The sequence below is a fragment of the Sprattus sprattus genome, assembly GCF_963457725.1.
Source record: "Sprattus sprattus genome assembly, chromosome: 4".
Lineage (NCBI taxonomy): Eukaryota > Metazoa > Chordata > Actinopteri > Clupeiformes > Clupeidae > Sprattus > Sprattus sprattus.
This window is the reverse complement of record NC_137923.1, coordinates 5,036,561-5,046,689: the sequence shown is the minus strand read 5'-3', so window position 1 is coordinate 5,046,689 and position 10,129 is coordinate 5,036,561. Positions and strand designations below refer to the sequence as shown.

General features: G+C 40.2%; 1 protein-coding gene across 1 annotated transcript; it reads left to right on the top strand.

Annotated features, from left to right (window-relative positions):
• Positions 1-1,903: 1,903 nt before the first annotated feature.
• Positions 1,904-6,487, top strand: rpe65a (retinoid isomerohydrolase RPE65 a; the record flags this gene model as incomplete). Its single annotated transcript, XM_080837146.1, has 13 exons — positions 1,904-1,979; positions 2,102-2,252; positions 2,370-2,477; positions 2,610-2,751; positions 2,969-3,116; positions 3,310-3,391; positions 3,493-3,625; positions 4,177-4,316; positions 4,663-4,792; positions 5,482-5,596; positions 5,788-5,882; positions 6,078-6,189; positions 6,342-6,487. The coding sequence occupies exons 2-13, from the start codon at positions 2,206-2,208 to the stop codon at positions 6,485-6,487; spliced, it is 1,398 nt and encodes a 465-aa protein (XP_080693272.1). The 5' UTR covers positions 1,904-1,979; positions 2,102-2,205.
• Between the last annotated feature and the right edge of the window lie 3,642 nt (positions 6,488-10,129).

The following is a 10,129-nucleotide window of genomic DNA, read 5'->3' as shown; positions in this document are numbered from 1 at the left end:
CTTACATAAAGGTCCATAATTATTATCTGATCAACGGAGTCAAAAGGCAGTTATTCAATCATCCAATCATATTTAAAAGCTTTAAAGTTCTAGACATTTAGATAATGGGAATAAAAGAATGAAAGAAAGAAGTAAGTTAGTCATGAAGGAAAGAAATAAAGACAGAAATCTGGACTCATTCTGACATTCTGTAGGGTGTACTTCCAATACAGTCAGTAAGAATTACTGCAAGAAAAACAATAGTAACTTTATCTCTTTCTCTCTCTCTCTCTCTCCCTCTGTGTGTGTGTGTGTGTGTGTGTATGTGTGTGTGTGTGTGTGTGTGTGTGTGTGTGTGTGTGTGTGTGCGCGCGTGCGTGCGTGCCCACGTGTGTGTGTGTGTGTGTGTGTGTGTGTGTGTGTGTGTATGTGCGTGTGTGTGTGTGTGTGTGTGTGTGTGTGTGTGTCTTTGACACAGTATTGCCATTAATGTTGGTACATGATAAATCACCATACTTGGCCAGAAACTTACTAATATGCCACTCTCATCATGTGTTGCTTTTTTATCCTATTGGTGAATAAACAATGTTGCTGTTGTTTGTAGCTCATTTCTAATGTAATCCATGGCGGGCTTATGGGTGCATTCTAAGGGAGCAGACAGCATCAAGCGAGGGCAGCTCAACACGAGGCAGGTGTCTTGCATGGCCTCTGCAGTAAGGGCAGCTCAACACGAGGCAGGTGTCTTGCATGGCCTCTGCTCAACACGAGGCAGGTGTCTTGCATGGCCTCTGCTCAACACGAGGCAGGTGTCTTGCATGGCCTCTGCAGTAAGGGCAGCTCAACACGAGGCAGGTGTCTTGCATGGCCTCTGCTCAACACGAGGCAGGTGTCTTGCATGGCCTCTGCTCAACACGAGGCAGGTGTCTTGCATGGCCTCTGCAGTAAGGGCAGCTCAACACGAGGCAGGTGTCTTGCATGGCCTCTGCTCAACACGAGGCAGGTGTCTCGCATGGCCTCTACTGCTGCCAAAAAAACAGAATCGTTTCTTACTCTCTTTTATCAAACCCTAAAAGGCCTGAACAACATTTTTGTTTTAATCCTTTGAACATTTCATAATTATTACTCACATAGTTTCACAAAAGGAAACGATTGTGTGTCTGTGATGTGATGTGATGTGTGATGTAAGGTTGTTAATTACACCATTTTGTTGTGAAATGGAGAAAAAAATAGGGCAATGAAAAACAGAGTTAAAAATAAGGAATCACATGTGCAATGCATGAGTTCACAGAGCGAGCTGTTTGCGTCCCTCATTTCAATGAAAGTCTTAAAAAGGTTGTACAATCCTCGAATTATTTTTGTTGCAACACTCTCTTCGGCAGAAGCACTGCTTTTGGCTACAGCTCTGAGACGTAAATCCTGAAGGAGATTGTGACTATTGTACCCACTGGCTCAAGAAGGGGAAACAAAAGCATTCTTGTTCAGGCAGTCATCTGATTGGCTAAGAGAAAAGCAATAGTTGCTTGTGTCACAGAGTGTGAGGTGAGCTTGTGATATAAATGCTGGAATGCTCAGGCTCAGGGTTCCAACACACCAGCCACAATCCACCTAAGCACACCACACCAAGGAGGCAACCATGGTCAGCCGGTGAGTGAATATTGATGTTTCCATGTAATGTGTGCGAAAAGTTGTATGCATTTAGTGAACTGCTGCTTGAATTATGCTTCACTTAGTTTGAATTAGATTGGACAATTTTAGACTTCCAGTACCTCTTGGCAATTTGGAGGCTGCCTAGGACATTTTAAATTGGCAAACTGAATGCACCAACGAGGGGGAGACCAAGGTGTCCAGATAAGTTTGTGATGATGATGGACAAACTCTGGAACTCTGAGTGACTTCTTATTTCTATTTGGAGAGCAGCTTTGAACACCCCGCTGGGGGCTACAAGAAAATCTTTGCAACTGTGGAGGAGACTGGAGAGGCCCTTCCAGCGACCATCACTGGTAAGCCCATTACCGCCAAAGAAACGGAAAAAAAAAAAACATGCAAACAATGCTAATTTCTATTTAGGTCAAAGTTGGATTGACCACATGATCATTCACACTCCTTTCTGGCCCATCCACAGGTCGGATCCCTTCCTTCCTGAAGGGCAGTCTGCTGCGTCTGGGCCCAGGCCTGTTTGAAGCAGGAGACCAACCCTTCCTCCATCTCTTTGATGGCCAGGCTCTGATGCACAAATTTGATTTCAGTAATGGACAGATAACCTACATGCGCAAGTAATAATTGTTTTGGTTCACGTACAGGTTATCAATACCTGTGATATAACTTAAAAAAAGTCCAGATGCCTGTACAAATGCCTTTATACACGTGCCTGAATTATTTGGTCCCAACAGATTTGTGAAGACTGATGCCTATGTGCGGGCCATGACAGAGAAGCGTGTTTGCATCACTGAATTTGGCACCATTGCCTACCCTGATCCTTGCAAGAACATCTTTTCCAGGTTTTTCAAATGCTTCATTTACATTCCTGGAAGATGCAGTGATTTGATACAGTAACATTTATTTTACTTTATATGACTGATAAAATGAACCACTGTTTAACTCTGCGGATTCATTTTTGAAATGATTTTCAGGTTCTTCTCTTACTTCAAAGGAGTTGAAGTCACTGACAATTGCCTGGTAAACGTTTATCCAATTGGGGAGGATTTCTATGCCGTTACAGAGACTAACTTTATTACTAAAGTCGACACAGAAACATTGGACACCCTCAAAAAGGTAGATCACAGTCACTGGCATGTGTTTCATTCTCAGCTAAGTTAGATTTACTTTGTTATTGCACACGTTGGTTGAATTCCTGCAACCCTGGGAAAATGGCTTTCATTTCTCAGGTCCTAATTACACAGGTTTATTCCCCTCCATGCACAACAGTTCACAAGTATTAACTTATTAAATAATTCAATCATTTATTTTTGTATTCACTCCTTAACTTAAGGTGGACCTTATGGGCATTGTGAATGTCAATGGAGTGACAGCTCACCCTCATATTGAGAAGGATGGCACAGTGTATAACATTGGCAACTGTATGGGGAAAGGGGCAACTCTGGCTTACAACATTGTCAAGATCCCACCAACCCAGAAAGGTATGATTTTCTATTGCTTCTTGGCGACGACTTGCCTGTCTGTCTTGATTTGTATAGGTGAGGTTTGTAAGGTCTTCCCTGAATTGTTTCTTAAAACTTGTCACTTGTCACATTATGTGTGTGTGTGTGTGTGCGCGTGTGTGTGTGTGTTTTTTTTAATGTGTTTGTGTGTGTGTGTGTGTGGACTCCTCAGATAAGTCTGACCCAGTTGATAAATGCCAGGTGGTGGTGCAGTTCCCCAGTGCAGAGAGGTTTAAGCCATCCTATGTGCATAGGTGAGTGCCAGTGGATGTTTTAGAAATGAATGGAGTTACACAAGTTACCCTACATCTGAATCTGATTTTGAGATGTTTTTTTTTTTGGGTGACCTTTTCAGCTTTGGTATGACAGAGAACTACTTTGTCTTTGTGGAGACGCCCATCAAAATCAACCTGCTGAAGTTCTTGGGTGCCTGGAGTGTCAGAGGTACCCAGTACATGGATTGCTTTGAGGCTGATGACATGAAAGGAGTAAGTGTGGGGCGCCACTCTATTCACAGCCATGAATGCAGGTGGTGGTGGGGCTGGGGGTTATTAGCTTTGGAATGAAGGGGCCTGTAATCTTACAGATTACTGAAGTTAAAATGAGTGTGTCACACCAAAAGTGTTTAGTTTAAAAAGGCTTTATGGAGCGTTTGTTTAAAACTAGCGGGCAAACTAGCAAACAGTCAACAGATATCCGTGGCAAAAAGCAACAACAACACAGTTGGCTCCGATGCAAGCAAGTTGGCAGTTTGATGTATATCAGTGATATATTCTGCAGTGTCACACTTTAAACAAATACTCCCAGGATTCTGGACAGTTTAAATAGCCAGGGTAAACCAAGTGTGTTCATCTGTCCTCCACATGACCACGTCTAATCTTAGTGAGTTATATGTTACAGACAGTAGTTAATCAACAAGATCAGCAGGATCAATCTGCATAACGTCACTTTAACATCCTAGTTCACTCCAAAAGTGTTTCTGAATACCAGCGCCTTTGGTGTGCATTCTGATAAAGATGTGCCATTCTATCTTTTACAGACCTGGATTCACATTGCCAGAAAGAATCCTGGGGAATACATTGACATTAAATTCAGGGCCTCTTCCATGGGTTGTTTCCATCATATCAATTCCTATGAGGACAACGGCCACATTGTTTTTGATCTATGCTCTTGGAAAGGGTAATTATTGAGGCTTTTGACTTGGTCTAATTTGGATTTCTTTAAGCCAGTACAAGTAAGGGTTTATGTTGAATGTTTATGTTATGTTGAAGTATTGAGCAGGTGCTTGTATCAAAACTGATTAAAAAAATCTCTTGAACCGATGGATATTAGCTCATTAAATGAACTGAATATCTTTTATCGATGCTAAAACTAATTTAAACAAATAAACAAATTCCTACCTACAGTAAAAAAAGAAATAAAGCAGAACAGGAACTTTTACACGGGGTGCATTCCTTTGCTATTTTGAATCCAATTCAGTGCTGATTAAGTCATGTTTTGATCACCTATGCCCTCTGTTGCGTAGGCCTGAGTTTGTGTACAACTTCTTGTGGCTGGCAAATCTCCGTTCCAACTGGGATGAGGTAAAGAAAAATGCAGTGCGAGCCCCCCACCCTGAGGTGCGCAGGTTCGTTATTCCCCTGGATGTACACAGGGTGAGTTCTCTGCCATCTTTCTGCATCTTGGAAGCTTTAGAAAACATTAACTAAACCGTTTACATGACCAAACCAATAGCTAAAGGATTTAATGGTGCTAGTTATTTTTCAGTGCTTGAATCTGTGATTTGAATTCTATACTCTTTGAATGGCCTAGTGCAGCCAGAGCATTGCAAACTCTGGAAGTCCTCCCTCCATGACACATTTGACAATACCCATTTACTTAAAGCTGCAGTGTATGAACGTGTCACTTTCCCTCAGACCCTGCCCAATAGCCCCCCCCCCCCACACACACACACTCACTATGTGCTATTGCCTGAATCTGACGGTTTAATTTCTGTCTGGCCATTTATTTCCTGTGTGAGCCGTGAACATATTATAGCCAGACTCTCCCTACACATGCTTTCACTGGTAGTAAGTGAGCAAGGTGACTAACAAGACTTTCACCACCACTTTACGAGTTAGATTCACCAGATAATTTCCCTAGACCTCTACCATATAGAGCTTTTTTTAAATTCCAAATATCCATGCAATCATAAGATATAAGCCAAATCATGTGAGCCTCCAGTACTGCAGTTTGGCCAATATCATTTTTTGTTTTACAGTATAGGAGGATTTACAATGGTTCAGAATTGTTCTTATCGCTTTCTCTCTGTCTCTCTCTGTATGTCTGGAATAAACACAAACAGGAGGACCAGGGGACGAACTTGGTTACTTTGCCCTACACAACTGCCACTGCAGTTATGAAAGCCGATGACACTGTCTGGCTGGAGCCTGAGGTGTTGTTCTCCGCTCCTTACCAAGGTGAGAACATCACTAATGGGTTTTATATCATTCCAACAGACATATTTGGCAAGTTAGTTTTTCTGTATCTAATCTGTATGCCATTACTAGTAAAGAAAGGAAAGGAATTTGTTCTGAAACTGTTTAGATAAATATGTCCCCATTTCAATGGAGTCAATAATATCTCAATGTAATTTACTCTGTGTCCACAGCTTTTGAATTCCCTCAAATCAACTACAAAATGTGCAACGGGAGGAATTACACATATGCCTATGCACTGGGCCTGAACTACTTTGTTCCAGACAGGGTATGTACATTAAAGACATTGAAAAAATTATCTGACACTCAGTTGTGGTCACCTGATACCATAAACCACAGATAATGAGACCTGTTTGGATTGAACAAAAGGTCAAATTGAATGAACTATACTCATGTCACGGTGTTAGAGCTTCTTGCAAGCCTCTTGTCTGGTAAGTTTATGTTTTTGTTATGTTCACTTCAGATTTGCAAGCTGAATGTGAGGACCAAGGAGACGTGGGTTTGGCAGGAGCCCGACTCCTACCCCTCTGAGCCCCTGTTTGTGCAGACCCCTGACAGCACAGATGAGGACGATGGTGTGTATGAACTCAGATGTCTGCTTTTGTACTTAGAGAACGGTTACAGGTCTCTTATACTCAGCCTTCCTTTTACTAGTTTTAAACACATGTCTCAGAACAGACTATCTGAAGAAAGCGTTCTGATGGCACTTTAAAACTTTCATCTCCAGGTATTCTCCTGAGTATTGTGGTGGCCCCAGCCTCTGTGAGACCCACATACATGCTCATCCTCAATGCAAAGGACCTCTCGGAGATTGCCAGGGCTGAGGTTGACATCATCACTCCTGTCACCTTCCATGGAATGTACAAGCCATAGGGAGGACAAAGGGTTTGCACACCTCAAGGTATAGAACTTGGCAGGCAATTTGTGAAGCACATCTTCAAAATGTGTATACGCAGTCTTTTAGTAATCAACGGGTAATTGCAACCAAATATCACACGCTGGATTAGTGCATAAATATCTTGGAATGGCACAAACTGTTGGATTTGAGTATTGCTGTAACTCAGTTCATGGGATTACACATGTGACTTGCATCTGTGGCGAGCAAGATGTATGATTTGTATTTTGATGTAATATGCTGTTTGTTCTTAAAGTTAATTAAATTAAAGACAAATACCCCTCAATCATGTTGGTTTAGACAATGTTATTTTGTCCCTGTGGTCATATTGCACTTTTCTTTTTTTTTTTACTGAATCTAACATCAATATGTCGGCTACTCGGCTAACATCAATATCTCGGCTACTCCTTGAATTAACAGTGCAGAGTGCAGCCCTTAATTTGTTGCAAGTTTGGAGCACTATCAGTCTTAACATCGTGATTGGTAAAGGCATCTCAGGCATAGGCAACAACAACAACAACAACAACAGGAAACTTGGTGAATGTGGAATACCCTGAACATTTCTAAGATTGCAATCAAAACCAATACAAAAATAAAAGCAAATAAGTTTGACAATCAGTTGTGTGTACTGTTAGCGTTTTCTTTCCTGATTGGTGTATTGTAAAATATCAGAATAGTCACAGTCTCTGAGTAAATTGGTCTACAAACATATCTGTTTATACCTCAATGCAAATCATGAAGACGTGGCAGGAGAATACACTTGGCTCTTCAGGAGAGAAATGAAAAGAACTGTGACATCGGAATGAGGCCAAAGTTTGGTGGTGATTTACGATGAGGTAGTCTTTAAGGTTCTGTACCATACACGTGGTCCAAATGTTTCAGACTTTCAACTTCTTTGTATACAGTATACAGGAGAAAGGGCATTCTGAGAGCAGACTGTGTGTGTGTTGAAAAAGGTCAGAAATCCAAGCTTCAAGCCTGGTGAGGCATCTGGCTTTCACAACACAGCCAGCTAATACGGTGCTCTGAGACTACTTATAACATAAGGCACTGTAGACAAGCATATCCTTCATGCCCGTGTATGAAGCAATAGATGGATTTGCTAATCAGCGTGACCATACTTTAATTCAGTAACAATGGATAAGACCTTGGGTGCACAAAGATGCATTGTACATTTAAACACAGTGCCAACTATGGATTTGGATCCAGATCTCTTAATGTTTTAGAGAAAAATTATTATAATAATAGAACTTAATAATGTAAAGCAGCAATTTTAAAACACCTATACTGCATAGCAACCATCAATAACCCAACTGTGTAAAATCCAGTAAAGGCTTTGAATGAATAGTGCAAGACACAAGACATGCTCATGAATTATGCACTCAAGTTGTCTGTGCACTGAAAGCGTTTACACAAAGTATTCTAGCCATTATAAAAAGACAGATTGAAGTGTCATATGGTATAGTAGCCATTAATGTCATGAATTACAAATACTGATATGACCAGTTAGAAGTGTTGTTACAGTCCTGTATTTCATAGAATATTTCACTGTTTCATTCACATTTCTTTATTTATTTACAGTGTTTCATTATGCAACTTGCTTTTGAAGTAGTTTTACGACCAATATAAGCAATAACATCACTTGCCACCATAACATCTTCATAACATCTTTAATGTGGTCTTTATTACATGTTTACCGAATGGTCAGAGTTGAAGTGTCAATGGTCAAAGCTGGGCTAACTGTAAAGATTCAAACAACTCCTGTACTACTCTTCTCGAAAATAAAAATAAAACAAATACATTGACTAAATGGAGACATGAAATATAAATAAGGTGAATTGCTCAACAGTTTATGAGAATAGTCTTTCACAGATAAAGCTAAGAAGGCCCCTACAAATGGTAATCTGTCCAACAGCTTGTATACTGCAAACTGCATTAATGCAGAGAGAAAGAGTAAAATCACCACCATGTCAGTAAATTATTAATATTGACAAAGGAGAGCTGATTGAGAGCTGGATCTTACATACAGCTTCTATTTAAAAAAAAAAAAAAAAAAAAGATACAGATACAAAAAAACCTTTAACCTTCAACTTTTCACCTCGTGACTGCCTGTGATGCCAGCAGACCCAGACATATAACGACCCGTGATGTCACAGCCACTTCACCACTTAAGCTCGAACCTGCGAGCAAGTCTACAATAATTCCAAATGTCCATTTAAACATCTTGAATGCAGATGCATTTACTCTATTTCTGTTGTCACACTGTTCTCAAACGCTGTCAATGTCACCTCATGTAATGTTAATTTAATGGGGCGATTTATATACTAAACTGACTGGAAGGGCGTATGATTACACTGGTTGACATTTTTCCGATTTACAGCTACAATACACAAAATAATGGAACTGTACACTACTATAATATATAGCATGGCCTACACATTTGGATATAATGTAAAATAAAATGTTTGTAACTGACATTAAATAAACTGACACTTCAGTGAAAGGCCTTCAGTAGTGTAGTGTATGATGTTGTGACCCAAATAGATTGTTTACTGTACCACTTCAGCGTCTGGAATTCCAGACAGCGAAATGTACACCAATAGTATGTCACATAAATACTGATCAACAATAGCATTAATAGAATTATTTACAGTGACCTATGTGACAAAAATAAGATTAGTGCAAGGTTAAGGTTATACTGTACATAAATATGATTCCCGTTATTAACCTATGTAAAGTGCAATTTTTCTAGGTTCGATATATATATTTTTTGTATGTGCAAGCATTCCTACTGTACTTGCAAACTGGCGGCTACTTGTTCCTGATCCCCATGCGCGAATGAGCCCTTTACATTGGCTGAATGAGAGTGACCTGACTCCTCCAGTTGTGGACACAATACTACACAGTTCTGAAGACTAGAAGAGTTAAGACTTGAAGACATAATGCCTGAGGAACTAGGCAACTCAAATAAAAATGTATATTTTCTTAACATTGCATGTTTGCTTGATAAATATGGCAGGCACAACTTGTTTGACTGCCTCTCTGCATTTCTTGTTAAGAGGGAAATGACATAGTCAACCTCTTTCTGGGTGAAGGAAATATAGATTAGATCAGATTTCTAAACAGGAAACCTGCTCTTGGACTTAAATTTGGTTTTCAACATAGAATTCAAAATGCCATTTGGTCCTAGGCTTAGATCAAACGACCAAACAAAATAAAAACGTCCGCCTTCAAGTTGTTTATCTAATGCCATTTAGACATCTCGATCACCTTGATTTTGTCCTTAACTGAAAACTGATTTTGACTTGACAAATCGAAATGTTCTGAAACACTGGAAAACAAAACAAAACATATATAATGCTAAAAGCTAAAAAAAAAAAGAGGATCCTCAATGTAAATGCAAACCACAAGACTGCACGCCAACTGGCCACACATATGTATGCAGGGGGACCCATTGACTAAAACCTAACCACAGTTCACAACCCTAAAGCATACCGAACCATTTTCAATGCAGGGAGCAATATGGGCTGTTGCGTGAAATGGGGTATTTTACTGCCCCCGAATTCCCAAACTTCAAAGTTAGGCTGTATTCCCACCACACAATGGCCAATTGGGTTAGA